The sequence below is a fragment of the Hypomesus transpacificus genome, chromosome 10, assembly GCF_021917145.1.
Source record: "Hypomesus transpacificus isolate Combined female chromosome 10, fHypTra1, whole genome shotgun sequence".
NCBI lineage: Eukaryota > Metazoa > Chordata > Actinopteri > Osmeriformes > Osmeridae > Hypomesus > Hypomesus transpacificus.
This window is the reverse complement of record NC_061069.1, coordinates 5220343-5239655: the sequence shown is the minus strand read 5'-3', so window position 1 is coordinate 5239655 and position 19313 is coordinate 5220343. Positions and strand designations below refer to the sequence as shown.

Sequence of the window (19313 nt, the reverse complement as noted above, 5' to 3'; positions counted from 1 at the left end):
GCTTGTTTCCTGTGGCGTACATGACAGCCCCTTTTTTCTTCTGTCATTCTTCTTACTCCTCCCTTTACCCTTCACCCCCTCTCCCTTCCCCACCATGTCCCTCCCTCCTCATCGCCTCATTCCCTTCCTCCCTCCATTCCTCCCTCTCTCGTTCTCTACCTCCCTCTCGTCTCAAAAGATCTGTTTCTCATTATCCTCTGTAGTCTGCACTCTGTCTGAGACGGGAGACGAGAAACTTAAATAAACACTCTCTCTCTCTCTCTCTCTCTCTCTCGTTCTCTCTCTCTCTCGTTCTCTCTCTCTCTCTCTGTCCCTGTTTAAGCCTAATCCCCCTTCTCCCTCTCTCTTCCTTCTCCCTGCAGTTCTCACAACCATGTCATATTTGAGTGGAACTGGTGGCTTGTGTCTTTCTTTCCCTTTGTCTCTCAACCTCTTGGGGCCAAGTGTGGTCAAGCCCCAGCAAGGCCCTTTAAGTCCTGGTTTAAGATGTTGTCGTTTGGTTTGGCCGAATCACAATGAGGTACGATGCAAAGGGTGTCTTATTTTGACTCTGTGTGTGTGTGTGTGTTTGCATGTGTATGTGTTTGACCAAACTGTGGCAAAATGTAAGTGTATGATATGATATATGTTTTTTCATTATATTTTTTATTACAAGTTGTGAGGAATGTTTCCCATCAATTAGCTGATCAGTTGAATGCCTAGGTCTTTGGTTGGAAAGAAGGATTACTGGTGATGTGCTGCTACTGTGTGGTTAAAAGGTGAACTACTTTCGAAAATACTTGTTTGAGAGAATGACATTGACAATGATGCAACATCTGTATACATTAACTACTTACTAGGGAACAAAGCAATTCCATGTTGTGAAAGTTGGTTAGACAGTATTTCAATTGTTTTCAGACACTTTAACCAGACTTATTTTGGCATATTTTTGATACTGTTGAAACAACCTGATAAAGAGAGCGTGCGCTTATACCAGGAAATGATAGAACTGATCTAATTTGAGTGTGAACAAATAACATATACCAAGAGACTGTGATTGAGGTGTCTTAAGCTTCCACGTTATATACTTCTAAAGTTTTTTGTATAAACTTCAATTTACTTTCACTGTATCTGATATCCTTGTCTATACCTTGTCACCGCCCCTGAAGGAGCAGCATTCCAGGAGAACAGTTGAACGAGTGTGTGCACGTGTGTTTTTTACGTTTTTTGTGTGTGCCCTGGTACATGTGCGTATGTGATGGTTGGCTACATGTTTGCACTGGTGTTTTGGAGAATATGACAGGGAGTTTGAGCAACATCAGCTTGTGTCATCATGTTGATTCCTCAACATTGTCTCTCATGTGTAATTTCTTTTTGTTCCAAGGCCTTCAACAGCGCCTCAGGATACATATGCAAGGACATACAGTTAATTTACAGCGGATGTACTTGTTTGTTTATAAAATTGTAACCAGATGATGTACACAAAAAGAAGAATGCAGAATGTAAACCAATATTAAAGGATGTATTGGACATGTTATGTGTATGTGAGAGAGATTGGGTTAGGGCGAGATAGTATACATTTCTGTCCGTGAGACAAAGAGAGAGATTACTTATATATAAGGAGATTGTGTGTATGTATGTGTGTATGAGAGAAATAGGTGAAGAGACATGGATAGAAATATATGGTGTGTGTGAGAGAGAAACACAGGTAGATAGACTGAAGGTTTGTGTGTGGGGGGAGGTGGTGCTAAAGGCAGGACACACCTCTGCCTCCTGGGCCGGCCTGTTCTGGCCTGTGGACTGACTCGTTATTCATTTGTAAGGCACTTAGTAAGGGGCAGACAGGGAGAGGGGAAACAAACTGTATTAAATTACTTTTTAAGTGAAGGGAACACAGTTAGGCACATTAAGAAGACTTTTATATGCTGTCATAAACTAATACACAGGGGGTAACATTTTGGGGGGAAAATACTGAGTTTTTGGTCAACAAAATACAGATCCAAACCTATAAACTGTAAAAGCTTCTTGGAAACAACGATCATCATTCTTCATCGAAGACTTGGATAGACAAGATATCAAGGTGTGTGAATTTACCTTGCTTCTTACAGGCTGTTTTTCTTATTCCCTCTCTGTCGCTCTACTTCTCCGTTCCTCTATGTGTCATAGTTATATACTCTGTTTTTCAACACGTCTCCTTTCATACTTCTGGTCCTTTGTCAAATATACATTCCTCCATGCCTTATGAGATCTCAACAACGTCATGTGGTTTGCGATTCTGGATCATTCTGAGTGTTCCTTGCTGTTGCCTCAACTCTGTCACAAGTCATAAATTTACTCATCTACACCGTTCTGAGGACATCTCTGGAAATAAACCAAAGCTATATTGATGTCCGGGTGAAACAAAGCATTAAATAAATAATTAGAACAAACAAATAATTCTGTTCCTATATATATGTATTTGTTCCTTCCCTGAATCTTGTTTTTGTCAGTCTTAGTTTTCTCTGAGATATAGGGAATGGTAGATCTATGAGGATAGTGAGGAGAGGCTGGTAAGATGTTGTTAACATCCCCATTGCTAATATAACATGTTTAAGCATGTCTTTTCGGGGCTGTGGTGGCAATACACATTTGGCTAGTGCCAGATATGAATTTGCTTGCTTGCGTCAGTTTCTCTTTAATCCAAGCACATTCAGTACCATACATCCACAGTTCCTGGTCAAACTCCTTTTCGAAATTCATAGCACTCTCAGATTGGTCTGGAAAGTCATAGGGCAAGCAACCTAACTGAGCTAAGTAGTGATGCTCTGTGCAGATGTATCTGATAAGAGACTACATAAAAATACAGTCTGAGTATGTAGTTGGAGACCAATCTCTGGAACAGGACCAATGATTACTTATGGGTAACAGGAAATCAAGGCATCAAGCTCATATCTAGGCTTAAATATATCAAGACATTTCCCTCATTGGAAAATCATTGATGATATTTGCCTGAGATCGTTACACAGGAAGCTCACTTTGGAAAACTTTGACTAATTCACGTTCCATATTCAGAAGCAATCTCTGATGGACAACGACTCTGTGCTTGCATTTCGCCACGCCTTGTCTGGTAACGGGAACGACACAGGAGAAGATATCGAGGATGAGAGCGGTGTGAGTAACGACACCACCACGGTGGTGGGCGCGCTCATCCTCAGCCTCGTCTTCCTCCTGGGCGTCCCGGGCAACGCCTTCATCATCTGGAGCATCCTGGCGCGCGCCCACAAGCGCTCCGTCACCACCCTCATCATCCTCAACCTGGCCTGCGCTGATGGCTGCCTCATGTTGCTCACCGTCTTTTTTGTCGTCTACCTGGCGAGGCAAAACTGGGACTTTGGCAACCCCATGTGTAAGGGTGTGTTTTACTTGTGCAATCTGAACATGTTCGCCTCCATATTTCTCATCACCCTCATGAGCCTACATAGGCTGGTGGCGGTGGTGTGGCCGAGAAAGGTGCACAAACTGGCCAGCAGGAAGATAGTCCTGAGGGTACTGGCAGGGGTCTGGTTCTTGGTGATCTTTACGTCCATTCCTGCTCTGGTGTTCCGAGAAGTGAGGGAGGTTACAGACGATATGAACGAAACCAGGCTGGTGTGCGCACCCCATCACACTCTGCGTCGGCATGTAAGTCCAATCGAAATGTCAAAGAAGTACATGATTATATAAGTCTGAGCTTGTTCCCTGTAGTTCCTTAGGGAACTATGTTCCTCAACTACCAGTACCCTTATTTTAGCATATATGTTCTTACTGCCTGTCCAGGTAAGGTTCCAGTACACCTTTGAGACCGTATTGGGATTTCTGCTTCCCTACGGAATCATAGTGACCAGCTACATCTGCATCCTGAGACGGCTCAGACAGACCAAGTTCCGTCGGCAGGTCCGCAGCGAGAAACTCATCCTGGCCATAGTTGTGATGTTCGGCATCTTCTGGCTGCCCTACCACGTTATCAACATGATGCAGGTGTGTGGTCGTACACGTCACATTTCCGACAGGTTCATAAATGGTGTTAAGGTTAAATAGTCTGCTTTTATATCATTTTGTGAAATGTGGTTCTCTTCTAGGTGGCGGCACAGTACTTCAAGGAAGGTTCAGACATCCATAAGACGTACGTAGGTGCACACACTAAACTAGTCACTCATACCAGCTTGTCTCTAACTATGAACATTTGAACCCTAGCTCTATTTTGAACCCTAGCTCTATTGGTTTCATGCAACATGGCTTTTCCTCCTCAGGCTCGACCAAATCTCATCCGATAGTCGTCCTGTGACCTCATCTCTGGCCTTCATCAGTAGCTGTGCCAATCCGGTTCTCTACACTTTTGCTGGAAAGGCCTACATCAAAAAAGATGGCCTGGCTTTCATGGCTCGTCTCTTTGAGGGAACATCCCTGGAGACTGCAGTGAAGAAAGGGCGGATAAAGAGTACTAGGAAGGACCAAATAAGGGTTCAAACTATGGAGTCCAGTATCAGTGATGATGGCAACACTGCAAATGAGAGCCCTGCAAGTCAAAGAAGAGAACACCGGATGACAGAGGCTCCATGAACGATGCCAATTAAAGACTTTTGCAAGGCTGTTCTGGACATTTGCAAATACAGGCACATTTAGCAGCCAAATCACAAGGTTGACAAGAGTTGGGTTTTAGTTTATTATGGCTGGTCATGTGTCCAATTATGCAAAAACGTTAATCATGCATTTATTTATGATTACCAACATATTTCCACAATTAATTGAGTCCAGACACTTGAATACAGTTTCGATTTCCATTTATTTTACTTTGTACAAACATTACAGCACACAATACATCTGAGTACTGATCATTCAAGGTTTAGACAGGCAATGCCAAATGGTACAGTGCATGAGTCATGACCGTCCCACACGTATATTACCCCATACCTAGAGGGGAAGAAAAATGGATCAGAATGAGGCCTTACATGTCCTTGTTGCTATACAAACCCTTTAGTGCATATTGATAGAAGAGCCTGTCAGAGCCTGTCAGTGCAGTTAAAGTCTTAATCACAAGGATCAGAAACACGGACTGCAAATCATCATCCCAGGAGTTAACTAGTCTAGTAGCACAACATGCAATTTATGGCCATTATGCACCTGCAATCACAAGTTTTGTGATCTTTTGGCAATTTCTAGTAAAACTTTTGATGAATTGATTTCTGAATAGTCAATAATGACTGGAATTCAGGGGAAACAGTCTACATGCATCACAGCAAGGCAACATTGATGCCCTCCTATTAAGCTTTCAAAAGACGCACTCATTGAATACATGACTTACCATTGTTTCCAGTTACAACTTGTGATCTATAGGAGGGGGGGAAGGGAGATTGGAATATTAAATCAGCTCACGTTTTATCATGTTTAACATTCGGCAATGGATATTACAGCCTGTCAGCGCAGTAAACGTTTTAATCACGAGGATCAGGTGAAACACGGACTGCAAATCATCATTCCAGGAGTTAACTAGTGCACACATGCAATGCATGCCCGTTAGGCACCTGCAATCACAAATTTCGTGATTGTTTGGCCATTTCAACTAAATATGTTGAATTCGATTCTGAATGATCAATAATGACTGGAATTCTGGGGAAACGCAATCTACTAGCATCACAGCAAGGAAACGTTGATACCCTACAATACCATTAAGCTTCCAAAACACTCATTGAATTAATAACTTACCATTGTTTCAAGTTACAACTTGTGATCTATAAGAGGGGGAAAGATTGGAATATTAAATCAGCTCACGTTTGATCATGTTTAACATTCAGCATTGGATATTAGAGCCTGTCAGTGCAGTTAAAGTCTTAATCACAAGGATCAGAAACACGGACTGCAAATCATCATTCCAGGATTTAACTAGTCTAGTGCGCACAAGATGCAATTTATGGCCATTATGCACCCGCAATCACAAAATGGCCATATCTAGTAAAAATGTTGTTGAATAGATTTCTGAATTGTCAATTATTACTGGAATTCAGGGGTAACCGTCTACAAGCATCACATCAACGCAACATTGATGCCCTACTACTAAGCTTTCAAAAGACGCCCTCATTGAATACATGACTTACCATTGTTTCCAGTTACAACTTGTGATCTATAGGAGGGGGGGGAGGGAGATTGGAATAGTAAATCAGGTCACGTTTTATCATGTTTAACATTCATTAATGGATAGTAGAGCCTGTCAGTGCAGTAAACGTTTTAATCACGAGGATCAGGTGAAACACGGACTGCAAATCATCATTCCAGGAGTTAACGCGCGCACATGCAATGTATGGCTATTAAGCACCTGCAATCAAATTTCGTGATCATTTGACCATTTCTATTCAAAATGGGGAATTTAATTCTGAATCTTACCGTGATAGGACCGCAAGAATCAACTGATACATGCACAGCCTACATAATCGATCCAAATACCAAATTGTCACCAAAAGAAAAAAAAAGCAGATAACGTTATCCGGTATAAATCCCTGTACCTCATGGTATGTTAGCAGCTAATGCTAGCTGACAAACAGTGGTTAAACTTATAATTTTAGCCATTGCCACCACAATTAATTATTTCCACGAAACCAATTAGCCTATCTATAGCCCTGCAATTATAGTTATAAACCAAAGTAAATGTGACCATTTGCGATGGACTAATTTTAGATGTTACTCTTCCCTGCTATGTGTAAAAAGACTGATCAGGACGCGTGTGGCCAAATTTATCTCTTTATCAAACCACGTGTTTGTTGTCCCTCATTTTAGAAACCACGTCTGTTCCTTCCGGGCTGAAACTAATGAAGAATTTGTGTACCCTTTGCAGAATGTTTGTTCTGTCAGTTCTCAACATAAAGGATACATTTTTGTAAGGATAATCAAATTAGATTTTGTATTGGTATAGTCTGCTTCAGCAGACATGTAATCGTCAGTATTTGATGTATTTAAAAAGGTTTAGCAATTCTCTGGCACAAAATAAACGTGTCCAATAATAGTGTAACTCATAGTATCATGCTAATTAAATAATTTCCAAAGTGGCGCCAATGCAATGTTTATCACCTCATCTAGTAGTTAATGAACAAACAGAGCAACAGTGATTCAATATCAGAATTCCCTTACAAAAATGGAAGACAACTGTGCCCAATTAGCAAGGATAGGCTACTCCTACGTAAGAGCTTCCAGACCAATCAGACAGGTAGCCAAATCAGGCAACCTCTGTTAGTAGCAGTGTGAAAGAGAGTAACTGAACAGTTTCTTACTCGTTTTCTGTTATAATTACAGGTGTCATGAGAATATTGATAGGTAGGTAATTAATTTCAAAGATATATATATATATCATTGGGTAATGCATATTGCCTGTATTTGAGTGAGCTCGTAAGGTCAATGTGACACGGCGAGCTTGCTGTCTAACGTTATGTAGCCTACCTTGAACCAGAACTTTAACGGTACACCCCTTTAACGTTAACGCTACATTTCTATGCAAGACTATCATGCATCGTGCATGGATCAGAACACATACGTGGGACATGCTTTTAGTTTGTTACAGATCAACCGATCAATCGATTGTTTTATAAGTGTTATGTACGCATGCGCAGCTTCAGTATTTCTTACTTTACTATAAAACTGTTCCCAACTGAACATTTTCAGACCTATTAAACTAATATAGCGTCAGTAGCTATTAGTATTATAGTCGTACTATTATTAATACAAATACAGATATAGCGAATACAAGCATATTTTTCTTCTAAGTAGTATGCAATTTCTGATGTTGACATCTGTCATGTCTTCAGGAGGAGGGTCTGGTTTTGTAGGCAGAGAGCTGTCTCGTTTGCTCCGCGACAAAGGCCATGAAGTCACTGTGATATCGCGACAAGCTGGTCCAGGCACGATTACATGGGTATGATCATATACCTTAGCCCTAGCAGTGCTCTTAAAGCTTAAGTAACACACCTTTTTTATGTAGCGGAAGCCTTAAGTATCCTCCTACTTACTTTCATTCAACATAAGTTTATAGAAACACCTTTTATTTTCACAACCAGAGGGCTTAGCCAACAAGGTAATTGTGTATTCTCAAAATGCTTACCTTCCCTTCTTTATTCTTGCAGAATGATCTGGAAGCTGATGGCCTCCCACCATGTGAGGGTGCTGTAAACCTGGCTGGGGAAAACCTCATGAACCCTCTGCGATGGTTGGCAGTCTTTTAACATTTTCATACTGATACTATCAACACCAAATGTACTCCGCCTTTATTTTAAGGAAGGATGTCGTTTTGGGGGAGTGAGTGTTCCTTGCTGACACTCTCTTCCCCCCCATTTCTGACTGCTGTCTATATCCCTGTCTAAAGGTGGAATGAAAGTTATAAAAAGGATTTGTTTGCCAGTCGTATTGACACCACCAAGGCTCTGGCTCAAGCCATCGCTGCGTCTCCCACTCCTCCCCACTCATGGGTCCTCGTCACAGGTGTAGGTAGGTCCAATAAAAACTAAATGCCGAATATTGTTTGGGATAAGACGTTCCTATGTTCTCAAACTCCTGATTATCTAGTGTTCAAAGGGGTGTGTGTGTGTGTGTGTTTGTGTTTGTGTGTGTGTGTGTACAACCCACAGCTTGTTATAAACCCAGTCAGACAGCCCAGTACACAGAGGACAGTGACTGGACGCCGTTTGACCTCCTGTCTCGACTGGTGAAGGAATGGGAAGCGGCAGGGCGGCTACCTGAAGACGTAGCCCAGAAGACCAAACAGGTGGTCATCAGGCCAGGTACACAGTTTGGAATGGCTTTGTACGATCCGTGTTCATTGCATTGAAAAAGTGATGTCAGTCATTAAGTATGTTCGACCTCAGCCGACAGCCGTCTGCAGCTATCGGCGCCGCTGCATGAAGTCGAACACACCTATTGATTTTTTTCCCTTTCTCCACCCCTCATTCCCTGCTGTTTGACCCCTCCCCTCCCCCACAACCAACAGGAGCCGTACTGGGTCGTGACGGTGGCGCCATGAAGCAGATGTTGACTCCTTTCTGGTTGGGTCTCGGAGGCACCTTAGGCTCTGGCCGTCAACCCTTCCCCTGGATCCATGTCTCTGATCTAGCCGGTATCATCACCCACGCCCTGGAGCCCTCCTTGGACACTCCATCACCTGTTCCGCAAGTGTTCAATGGTGTCGCCCCTGCGGACAACACCAACTACGAGTTCACTAAAGAACTCGGTCGTGTTCTCAATCGACCCACCATCTTTCCTGTTCCCGGCTTCGTCATGAATGCCCTCATGGGCCACGAGAGAGCTATTGTTCTCACTCAGGGCCAGAAAGTGGCCCCCGAGCGGACTTTAGAGTCTGGTTTCCAGTATCAGTATCCTGACCTGAGTTCAGCCCTGAAGCAGATTGTTGGGAGCTAACAGGAGACAAGACTTGTGAAAAAATGTTACATTCAATCTCAGCTGTATCATCATTCCTCCCTCCCCAAATGTATGTTTAAGAATGTCACCATGTTGTCCTTTAAATCAACTGCTACATTTAACTAAATAAACTTTTACAAATTACTAAGAGTGTTTGGGTAAAGGAAATGTAACCTATATTTATAAGCAGCTGATATTCTGCTCTGTGAACATAATTACTCTCAACCAAGAGACCCATCAGTTGACACTGGCTCAGAATATGGAAGGGAAACAAAAAACAAAGTACAGCTGTTAACTTGTTTGCAACTGTATCATGGCCAGCTGATGCTCTGTTCAAGAAGGAGTGACAAATCTGTGAGTCATCTATTGAATAAAAACAAACAAGGAACATTATACCTATTCATTGCACTGTGACTTTTATTTTGTGTCTTTGTTATTCAGTGTGGATGGTATTGACACTCCCATTTGCTAATCTGTCTACATCTTCGTTTGTGTCCACCTCGTTTGTGTCCACCTCTGACTGAATGATTGGCAATTGATCTCCCCAATCACTATTCCGTGCACAGCGATACACATCCCTGTTGGAAACACACAAACAATCAGCCCTCCACTCACATTTTGACAGTCATGTCCTGTATATGATACTATTGAGTAAAGACAGCTACCTGCCTCTAAAGATGAATTTATACATTCATTATAAGACTTCATGCATTTAGAGCACCCTGAAGGAGTTGGCGATGACACACACACACACCTGCCATGTCTGTGAGAAGTCACGACCAGTCGTTGGAGCTCTCCACTAGGGGAGCACATCTGACAGTGGACGTGTCTGGGTCTGCGGAGGACTGGTGCCGTCAGCCTGGCCCAGCGCACCCCCTCTGCTCTGCCCTGCATGTCAGCCGGATCTGTCCTTGACAGAATCAGGTAGCTGAACTTCTCAGTCTGTTGATCTGGGACCTGGTAACCCAAGAGTGTATGGATAAGCAAGCAGATTTGTGCCTTGATTGCGTAAAGAAGTACAGTGTTGGTTGACTGATCTGAAACATGACAATGTGTCTTAGCAGGCTCGCTCTCACTCCTGGTAGTTGGAGAGGGTGGTAGAGCTGGGTGAAGTTGCAGGGCGTAGGCAGGCGCTGGGCCAGCTTGGGACAGGGCAATTCATGTGGACACTGAAAAACAACACAAAGAAAAGGATGCACATACGGTTGGTGACTGTGAATGTGATAACACTGTGTGGATGAATGATTTTTTCTCCTTAAATATTTGTCAATTACGTACAGGGGCAAACACAAATGGTCTTCTGGGGTCCTGGGATGACTTTTCTTGTTTCTACAAATCAGACAGGATTTAGAATAATGTCTACATTTTGGAATAGAAATTATTAGTTTTAGTCATGTACTCTAAGCTAGACGAATACGTAAGTGTGGGTGTTTTATTGTGTAAAAGTAGGACCTTGAGAAGCATATTTCTAGCGTCCATCAGCATCTGGTGGCCCTCTTTAGTCCCGTTCTCTACCAGCACCTTACAAAATCAAGAGTTCAGACATTTTTTGTTACACTGTAGGCTGGAAGAAAACGAAAGAAAACAAGCCTGCATTCTGTGGTCTTATTTCCACCCACCAGATAAGAGCTGGTCTTCCTCCACAGTGTAAACAGGGTCTCTTCCCGCTCGATCTGGCAGGGTAACTCTGACAAGGAGAAGGCACTCACCACCAGGTCAAACTGCACCTGCAAATGCAAGGCATGCATCGGAATCACAACTGCAAACACACAAAGGGACATGACAAATCAACTGCAAACACACAAAGGGACATGACAAATCAACTACAAACACACAAAGGGACATGACGAATCAACTGCAAACACACAAAAGAAGGGACATGACTAACCTTAGGAGAAACGGGTAGGAACTGACGAAAGTAGACTTGTTTGATGTGAGGTTCAGCTCGTTCACTGCCTCCTGCACGCCAAAAACAACAACATTATAATGTATCTATTATTATCAGTATATCTGTGATTGTGTATTACTATAACTGAGGACATGTTTACCTCGGAGAAGCCGTTCTGCTAGGGTGTTCATTGGTCCAGAGCTGTCCACACATACCATCTCCTTCAGAGTGTCTCCCCAGTATGAATGTGAGGCCCTGGGAGGAACCCAAGATCATCAGCACCGTATTCGAACCAAAGACCAAAAATGATGTTAGTTTGTTGTTCACGTTGATTTTTACCAGACAGCTGTTCCTAAGCCAGAACCAAAGTCCAGCAGAGAAAAGGGTGAGAAGGGGGGATCTCTTTTCCTAATCTGTTAAGAGACAATACAGAAAGAGATGCATACATAAAATAACACACACATATGTACACCAAGAAAGGGTATAGCTGGTGCAGTTGAACCATTCATAAAATTGTTGCTGAAGCAGGACGAGGAAGCAGGTGAGGCTCAGATGAGACTTACTTCATTGAGAGCTCTTCTTAGGGCAGCATAGCCACCTGCCAGCCTAGCAGTCATGTATATCACAGTCAGCTCCTCATCATAACTATAAGAAAGGGAGAGTACAGGAAATGGGTATAGTAAGGCATCACTGTACTGACCAATTGAAAACTCTTTCCTACTGACGACAACGCAATGCAGACCTCATCTGTCTCCAGCGATATGTTGTCTTCCTCAGTTCTGACAGCACTTTCTTCCTAATTTGGGTCTCCAGCACATCGCTATCCATGACTTCAGAGTAAACACACACATTGAAAACGTCTATGTTTTGACCACCTTCCACATTTCCTTTTTACAATTTCAGAATGTCTCCAGTTCCTCTTATTTCCATCCATTCTAATATTCAGTCACCTGTTCCTTTCTCCTGCGCCTTCTTCCACAAAGCTTTCTCCAGGCTCAAGGCTCTTTCCCTCAGGAAAACATCCTCGGGTGCTCTCTTCCTGCTCCACAGGAAGTTGGTAAGACTACGTGCTCTGTCTACTAGTCCGGTCACTTTGGAATCTAAAGGATGGGACGGCAAAGGCGCTATAAAACAGCAACAAACCAATGGTGGATGACTGAATGGTAAATGCAAAATGTCGTCAAGTCATAGATAAACACGTTCGTGACAAGGCTGGTGGACAAGACAGTACCCCTGTCAAGTGCTTCAAGGGATGTCTACCATTAATGACAGCCTGTGCAGCCCTCTGAAGTTCCTCGGGCAAGCTCAGGGTCTTCAGGTTATTCAAACCTGGGTGTTTCCTGTGGGGTGCACCATTTAGGAAGTCTGCCTGCGATTGGGGCTGCGCCAGTGCACTGCACAATCCCTGCAATTGTGTGCAAGGACACTGTTAGTTTGTTGTCCTGTGTCGTCAGACAAACATACAAGCTAAGTTGTATTGAAACATCTAGTAACTAATACAGATATGTGATTTACAGGCTTTGTAAACATAACTAATCTCGGTAATTGGAGGGCTTGACCTCAACCTCTATACCTGCTTTCAACTAGCTAGATAAGTGAGTCTGACAGCTCGTTTAAAACACTCACCCTGTACATTATCCTCAAGGTGATTGCCCTTTGACAGTTAACACATTTAGCATAGGTTCGAGAAGCCATATTTGGTCAAATTGTAACTTTCTTTAAAAGCAAAACGATGCGGGGCTATGACTTCTTATCGTTTCTTGCTAGCTAGATAGCTGGCTTACTGCACTGGCTAGCACGATGGTCACATGTGTGCGTCTAAAAAATATTTCCGACTTAGAACACTAGAGCGGAACCTTTACAGTCAAAGTTGTTGCATACAGACTGAGCAGACAACTTAAGAGTCGCAAGAAACCTGGGTAGAATTCCCGCGCAAAGCACTATTTACAAAAATTGAAGTAAAATTAACATTGTATAGAAATATGAGGCGCACCAGAAGCTCTAAGAACACATCTCAAGTGAAGGCAGAACGTGAAGAGGTCCAGTCAAACGGTATGTACTTGCGTTCATTTAGCAGTGCTAGCCAACTACTAGGAAGCTAGTTACGTCACTAGTAAACACCAACCAAGTACCAAATCTTGATCATCAAAGCTTAAAGTAATTATCCTACGTTCTCTAATAGTGTACAAATGTTTTAGATAAGGTTGAACATGATTTCAGTTTTCGCAATGACTAGAGTAGCAACAGTGCAGTAAAAAATACAATGAGAGCATGTGCATTAGTACAATGAGACCCATGCTCTCTCCCCCTCTCTCCCTCCCTCTCTCTCTCTCCCTCTCTGTCTCTCTCTCGTTCTCTCTGTCTCTCTCTCTCTCTCCCCCTCTCTCTCCCCGTTGACACTGTTGTCTGTTATCTTGCTCTGGACAGTGTGGCAGTGGGAGGGGGATGATGGCCAGTGGCAACCTTACCCAGCCTCCGCCTGTGCGCTGCTGGACTCTGCGGTCTCCTCTGGAGGAGTCTCTGTCAGCCTGGCTCTCGGCTCTGCGTCTGCTTATGAGGTCGACCTGAAGAAGATGGTCCAGGTCAACCCAGTCACAAAGTACAGGAGGAAAATACGCACGTACACAGTCAAACCTGGTGTGTGTGTATATATATACATATGTGTGTGTGCTTAAGAGAGAGAGACTGTATGATGGTCTGTGCAATATGGTAGCAGCAATTTTCAAATCATCTCTGATTGGGAAAGATGTTCTAACAAAACTCACTTTCTAAACTTTAAAGAGGCTGCAAATGGTAGTGGCGATGCAATCGATGTAACCAGTGCAGATGCAAGCACTGTTGAAGTGAAGAATGAGGAAGAGAAAGATGAACCGCCCAGTGCCAAGAAGAAGCGCAGTGAGGGGAGGAGCCAGAAGAAAAGCAAAGCCACGCCTGTGGATGACATGGAAAGTAAAGGTAGGCTGCACAGAGACATGGCAAAGTTACTTCATTATTGTCAGTTTCTATCATGGATTGATGCTGTGTGTTCAATGTGCTTGGTGTGTATACAGAAGTTGTTAAGACAGTTGTCATGAAAGGCAAGGCTCCGGTGGATCCGGAGTGCAAAGCCAAAGTTGGCAAGGTAGGCTTATAGACTCCAAACACTGCCAGTGTTCTTTCGCTATTCACTTTCCTCCGTATGGTTTCTTTGACATCTGTTTTCTGGTCCCACTTCTCGTTTTTGGTTTACTTCCTAAACATCACTCACCGGCAGCACCTGTGGCTTACCGGGTAGAGCGCACACCATACGGGCTGAAGCCCTAACGTAGCGGCCTGGGTCTGATTCTGGCCCAGGCTGTTTCTGTGTGTCTTCCCCTCACCATGTCTCCCATTCATTTCCTGTCTCTCTGTAACCAAAGGCAACAAAATATACCCCACTGATATCACTCACTCATTTTCATTTTTCTTCTTCTTGTTTGTCTTTCCACCCTTAGGCACATGTTTACAGTGCGGGGAATGATGTATATGACGTCATGCTGAACCAGGTATCCCCCAAAAAACAAATGTCATTTCTACTCTGATGCACTGTTGGATTCTAAGGGTAATGTTTTACGCTGCTCTTTTGACAGACTAATCTCCAGTTCAACAACAACAAATACTACCTGATGCAGCTCCTGCAGGATGACCATGCTAAGGCGTACAGCGTGTGGCTGAGATGGGGCAGAGGTGCTTTCACCTTCCTGTGTATCTCTGTTTTACCATGTTTCTCCCTGCTACTTCCCTGACTGATATTCTCTCTCTCTCCCTCTCTTTTTAGTGGGCAAAGCTGGACAGAGCAATTTGATTTCATGTGGAGGAGATCTTTTGCAAGCCAAAGACGTCTTCAACAAAAAGTCAGTGGATTGGCATTACGTAAAACTGACTGTTACTGTTATGTCTTATATAAAGTGGGGTGTTATTTGTTGATTCTGTGGGGTCATGTCTTTTACCTTTTTTTAGATTCTTTGACAAAACCAAGAATGAATGGGGGCACAGAGCCAACTTTGAGAAGGTTGCTGGAAAATATGACATGGTTTTCATGGACTACAGCATCAATGACAAGGCAAGGAGTGATGACTCCTGGGGTAGCACAGTCTCTGTGCCACAACAGACCCATTCTCTCACCATTCATGTCCTCACTTCAACATTCATTCATCTATCAGTCTTCCTTCCTTCTCCCCCTCTTTCATTTCATCATTGACCGTTTTTTTCATTCATTCTTTTATTTAACCATTCATCATTCTTTTTTTTTTCTTTATCCATACTCTTCCAGGAAGAGACTCTCGTCAAGCCCGAAGCTTCGGCCCAGAAGAAGACCTCTCAGCTGGACGTGAAGATCCAGTCTCTTCTGGAGCTGATCTGCGACATCAAGGCCATGGAGGAGTGTGTGCTGGAGATGAAGTTCGACACACGGAAAGCTCCACTCGGTGTGTGGACAACTGCACCTCTCAGCTAAATAAATAATAATAATAATGTATTAAACAAGCTATGTAGCGACTGGCCAGTATATTGTGCAAAAAACCCAGAAGACTGGCACCAGGATGGCTGACGGAACCGTTGTGTCTGGCCCCTTGAAGGCAAGCTGACAGTGGAGCAGATCCGAGCCGGCTACGCAGCCCTGAAGAAGATTGAGGAGTGCGTGAAGAGGAAGGGGAGCAGCCGTGAGCTGCTGGAGGCGTGTAACCAGTTCTACACACGCATCCCCCACGACTTTGGGTCAGTAGAACTCGTAGGCCCTCTGGGCCAGGCCGTTGTGACGATGCCGTCGGCCGGCGTCTAAGTCGACTGTCATTTGAGACTGATGAATGAATCCGTTATGATTTTGTCCTGCCCTCACACACGCACACAGGCTGAAAACACCTCCAATCATTCGCACGGAGGACGAGCTGAAGCAGAAAATTGCCTTGTTAGAGGTCTGTAGTGTGCTTCCTGTTTACTTTGAACTTATTTATTCCCACGATATGTCACTACATTTTCCCCATATTGCCTAATCATTTTTGGGGGGGAGGGTTGGGAATTGTTCTAGGGGAGTGTACGACACGTCTTCCCATTTGAAAGTGTGTCCTTGCGTGTCCAGGCACTAGGCGACATCCAGATAGCAGTGAAGATGGTCCAGTCCAGCTCCAACAGTGATGAGCATCCCCTAGACAGGCAGTACCACTCCCTAAACTGTCAGCTCCAGCTTCTGGCCCCCACCAGCCACGAGTACCAGGTCAGCCATATTGGACCCGAAACAAAACCTCTGTTGTATGTGCAGAGGTGTGGTTTGGGAAGCACCCAAAAGAATGTCAATTTCATATGGCCATCACAAGCCTAACCATACCAAACTCATGATGGTGTTTGAAGTATGCTAAACCGACATAGCAACAGTACTGTAACAGGTATAGAGGTAGATGGAAAACATTTTTTTATATAAATGTCCTGTTGTACACAGGTGCCATGTGTGGTACATTCATGGCATAACAAGTGATGTCAATCAGCTGTCTGGACATGTATTGTGATTCGTACAGAGATTTAGATTGTCCCTTATGTGGATCACCCCCCATCCCCCCCTCCCCCTCCACCACCCTGAATGTCTCTAGGTGATCGAGCGATATCTCCAGACCACCCATGCCCCCACCCATAGTGACTACACCATGAGCGTCCTGGACATGTTCTCAGTGGACAGGGAGGGAGAGAAGGACAGCTTCCTCTCACAGATACACAACAGGTACCGTTAACCAACCAGCCTCGGGTCACACAGGGCCGCACCGGCAGCGATGAGGCTGGGTGTTCACGCTCGGCTGTGTCGTGTACATGGCGAAGCTGTGTGTTACTGTGACAGTGGACCACAGTGTAGGTTATCTACTAGTTGGGAACCTCTTGTCGTGGCTTCTGGCTGTTCTTCACCTGTGTGTGTGCTGTGTCTCCCGTCAGGACACTGCTGTGGCACGGCTCTCGTCTGTCTAACTGGGTAGGCATCCTCAGCCAGGGGCTCCGAGTGGCTCCCCCCGAGGCCCCTGTCACGGGGTACATGGTAGGACTGGCCCGGGGGAGAAACACATAACAAATGTACTGCAGACCTGTTGAAGCATTTGCAGTGTGTCGTTACTTTGCTGTGGTGATTTCTGATGATTCAATAGGTGAAAGAATGAGCTTCTACACAACTGGTGCCAATCGAGTCTTTAAAGATGATATTCTTGGAATATACTGTACTTTCTTTTCAGGATGTATATAGATAATCTTTATATCAAGATTATTACATTCTCAAAGGAAAGAAGGATTTATGGCCGGATGGGTGGACACTGTTTCTGTCTCTTCCCAGTTTGGCAAAGGCATCTACTTTGCTGACATGTCGTCGAAGAGCGCCAACTACTGCTTTGCCAGCCAGCAGAACAGCACAGGCCTGCTTCTCCTGTGTGAGGTGTGTACGACTGACTGCCTGTTCACTCACCAACACACAGAACATTTACCATGTTCATCTAGATTCTAGAAGATAAGGGTCGGATTTCCCAGATTCGTTAAGAAGCTAGGAACATTCTAAGAGCGTTCTAGAGCGCTGTTAGAACGTTCTTAAGAAGATCTTAGCGTTAAGAGCTTCTTAACGAATCTGGGAAACCCGGCCAAGGACTGTAGCAAATACCTTACAATACAGTGCCGTATGAATCCCACTTATCTCTAACAACTTCTAGATCGATTGATAAGAGACTCATCATTCTGATTCCAGTATGAGAGTGGGTTGATCAAATGGGTCACTCCTTTGTGAACTAGAGGATCACCTACCGATGTGCACCAAGACTGGGGGAAATACTGTCAACGTTTCTGGTTTACCACTCTCACAAACCCGCTATCCATGAGTGACATGCTTCGAGTTGCCACGGTAATGCAGTGAGTGTTTTTGTTGTTGTTGTTGTTGTTGTTGTTGGTTCCAGGTTGCCCTGGGAGACAGTAACGAGCTGTTGGATGCCGACTACGAGGCCGAGCAGCTCCCTGCAGGGAAGCACAGCACCAAGGGCCTGGGCCAGACGGGGCCCAGCCCCGACAACAGCCTCACTCTGTGAGTCCCTCTCTCTTAGAAGGGCACCCGTTTGTGTTGTGGAACGGTCTCTTCCATGTCTAAACCTTTCACTCCTGCTTCATTGTGGTTTTGTTGCGGGTGTGTGCTCCTCGGTGTCCCTGTTCCACTGCTGCCGTGGTGATGCTTCAAATAACTCCACCTTATGAAACACAATATTATTATTTAAAAGTTCTGTCTCTGTATCTTAATCTGATTGCTTTTGTTTTCAAACTGAAACCTTGATCCTACAATCACCCTCAACCTCTCACCCTCCACCCCCACCTCTCCCCCTCCACCCTCCATCCTTCTTCTCTTTGTCTCTCAGAGATGGCATGACTGTTCCTATGGGCCCGAGCAAGAAGACGGGGGTGGGGGAGAAGGGTGGCTACTCCCTCCTCTACAACGAGTTCATCGTCTACAACCCCGCCCAGACACGCATGAGGTACCTCCTCAGAGTACGCTTCAACTACTCCTCCCTGTGGTGAGACGTGGTTACTGCAGCCCCGGGGAAGGGAATCGCTCCCGACAACGAAGGAAAGAAGGTTCTTATCTTGTCCAAAAAACATTTATTGGTATACTTCTTTTTTTGACAAATGCTACATGCATGTGTTTTGGCTCATTGTATGTCATAAAGGGTTTTCATGTAAAGAAAATAAAGACTTAAAAATGTGTCACCATGTAATGTATAAGCTGCCTGTAACCAACATTTATCATAAGGTAATCTAATTGTAAAGTCACATCATTGGGAATCTTTTTTAAATTTTATTTTTTAAACTTTATTTACAACATCAACCATAAAATAAAAAAACGCACATTGAACAAAACAAAAATAAAGTCACGTTAAGGTTGGGCTTAAGTCATTCTACATTGTCTACATTATTGTAGGGGGCTAGGCTTCATCCAGTTCAGTGTTACTATCTTTTTTTATCTGTACAAAGGAGTGTGAGTGGGGGTGTTTAAAGAGTGCATCTTTATAAGATT

At 44.0% G+C, this 19313-nt stretch overlaps 4 protein-coding genes and 1 long non-coding RNA gene across 6 annotated transcripts; 3 read left to right on the top strand and 2 right to left on the bottom strand.

Annotated features, from left to right (window-relative positions):
• The first annotated feature begins 1760 nt into the window (after positions 1 to 1760).
• Positions 1761 to 4778, top strand: ltb4r2b (leukotriene B4 receptor 2b). The gene is made up of 5 exons (XM_047028156.1): positions 1761 to 2059; positions 3031 to 3639; positions 3775 to 3975; positions 4077 to 4120; positions 4248 to 4778. The coding sequence occupies exons 2-5, from the start codon at positions 3043 to 3045 to the stop codon at positions 4555 to 4557; spliced, it is 1152 nt and encodes a 383-aa protein (XP_046884112.1). The 5' UTR covers positions 1761 to 2059; positions 3031 to 3042; the 3' UTR covers positions 4558 to 4778.
• On the bottom strand, positions 4762 to 6741 carry LOC124472966. The gene is made up of 5 exons (XR_006956668.1): positions 6376 to 6741; positions 6090 to 6115; positions 5701 to 5726; positions 5300 to 5325; positions 4762 to 4908 (listed from the first exon to the last, which is right to left on the bottom strand). It is a non-coding gene; the product is annotated as an uncharacterized LOC124472966 (long non-coding RNA).
• A 401-nt stretch (positions 6742 to 7142) lies between these two features.
• sdr39u1 (short chain dehydrogenase/reductase family 39U, member 1) lies at positions 7143 to 9785 on the top strand. Its single transcript, XM_047027785.1, has 6 exons — positions 7143 to 7299; positions 7788 to 7894; positions 8103 to 8185; positions 8342 to 8463; positions 8604 to 8756; positions 8963 to 9785. Exons 1-6 carry the CDS (start codon positions 7284 to 7286, stop codon positions 9388 to 9390), a joined length of 909 nt encoding a protein of 302 aa, XP_046883741.1. The 5' UTR covers positions 7143 to 7283; the 3' UTR covers positions 9391 to 9785.
• mettl17 (methyltransferase like 17) lies at positions 9786 to 13098 on the bottom strand. The gene is made up of 14 exons (XM_047027784.1): positions 12905 to 13098; positions 12539 to 12683; positions 12229 to 12378; positions 12021 to 12108; positions 11842 to 11923; positions 11618 to 11691; positions 11439 to 11533; positions 11279 to 11349; positions 11010 to 11117; positions 10843 to 10911; positions 10669 to 10719; positions 10467 to 10559; positions 10145 to 10347; positions 9786 to 9968 (listed from the first exon to the last, which is right to left on the bottom strand). Exons 1-14 carry the CDS (start codon positions 12971 to 12973, stop codon positions 9824 to 9826), a joined length of 1443 nt encoding a protein of 480 aa, XP_046883740.1. The 5' UTR covers positions 12974 to 13098; the 3' UTR covers positions 9786 to 9823.
• A 40-nt stretch (positions 13099 to 13138) lies between these two features.
• On the top strand, positions 13139 to 19152 carry parp2 (poly (ADP-ribose) polymerase 2). Of its 2 annotated transcripts, none has more exons than XM_047027783.1 (17): positions 13139 to 13330; positions 13706 to 13915; positions 14060 to 14233; positions 14329 to 14399; positions 14752 to 14802; positions 14887 to 14983; positions 15075 to 15150; positions 15257 to 15359; positions 15570 to 15723; positions 15874 to 16012; positions 16146 to 16209; positions 16374 to 16508; positions 16879 to 17006; positions 17213 to 17249; positions 17601 to 17699; positions 18208 to 18332; positions 18658 to 19152. In XM_047027783.1, exons 1-17 carry the CDS (start codon positions 13261 to 13263, stop codon positions 18815 to 18817), a joined length of 1893 nt encoding a protein of 630 aa, XP_046883739.1. In that variant the 5' UTR covers positions 13139 to 13260; the 3' UTR covers positions 18818 to 19152. The 2 variants fall into 2 exon arrangements, with proteins under 2 accessions (XP_046883739.1, XP_046883738.1); XM_047027782.1 differs by having other exon boundaries at positions 17213 to 17312.
• Positions 19153 to 19313: the final 161 nt, after the last annotated feature.

Excerpts from the sequence above, each read along its gene's own strand:
- parp2 (XM_047027782.1), top strand. The coding sequence starts at position 13,261 with ATGAGGCGCACCAGAAGCTCTAAGAACACATCTCAAGTGAAGGCAGAA. Across the intron at positions 14,803-14,886 it reads ATGACGTCATGCTGAACCAG|ACTAATCTCCAGTTCAACAA; the intron begins GTATCCCCCAAA and ends CTCTTTTGACAG. Across the intron at positions 16,210-16,373 it reads AGAAAATTGCCTTGTTAGAG|GCACTAGGCGACATCCAGAT; the intron begins GTCTGTAGTGTG and ends TTGCGTGTCCAG.
- sdr39u1 (XM_047027785.1), top strand. Across the intron at positions 7,895-8,102 it reads GTCCAGGCACGATTACATGG|AATGATCTGGAAGCTGATGG; the intron begins GTATGATCATAT and ends TTATTCTTGCAG. Across the intron at positions 8,464-8,603 it reads GGTCCTCGTCACAGGTGTAG|CTTGTTATAAACCCAGTCAG; the intron begins GTAGGTCCAATA and ends TACAACCCACAG.
- mettl17 (XM_047027784.1), bottom strand. The coding sequence starts at position 12,973 with ATGGCTTCTCGAACCTATGCTAAATGTGTTAACTGTCAAAGGGCAATC. Across the intron at positions 12,684-12,904 it reads CCTTGAGGATAATGTACAGG|GGATTGTGCAGTGCACTGGC; the intron begins GTGAGTGTTTTA and ends ACACAATTGCAG. Across the intron at positions 11,118-11,278 it reads TCCTACCCGTTTCTCCTAAG|GTGCAGTTTGACCTGGTGGT; the intron begins GTTAGTCATGTC and ends TTGCATTTGCAG.
- ltb4r2b (XM_047028156.1), top strand. The coding sequence starts at position 3,043 with ATGGACAACGACTCTGTGCTTGCATTTCGCCACGCCTTGTCTGGTAAC. Across the intron at positions 3,976-4,076 it reads ACGTTATCAACATGATGCAG|GTGGCGGCACAGTACTTCAA; the intron begins GTGTGTGGTCGT and ends GTTCTCTTCTAG. Across the intron at positions 4,121-4,247 it reads GGTTCAGACATCCATAAGAC|GCTCGACCAAATCTCATCCG; the intron begins GTACGTAGGTGC and ends TTTCCTCCTCAG.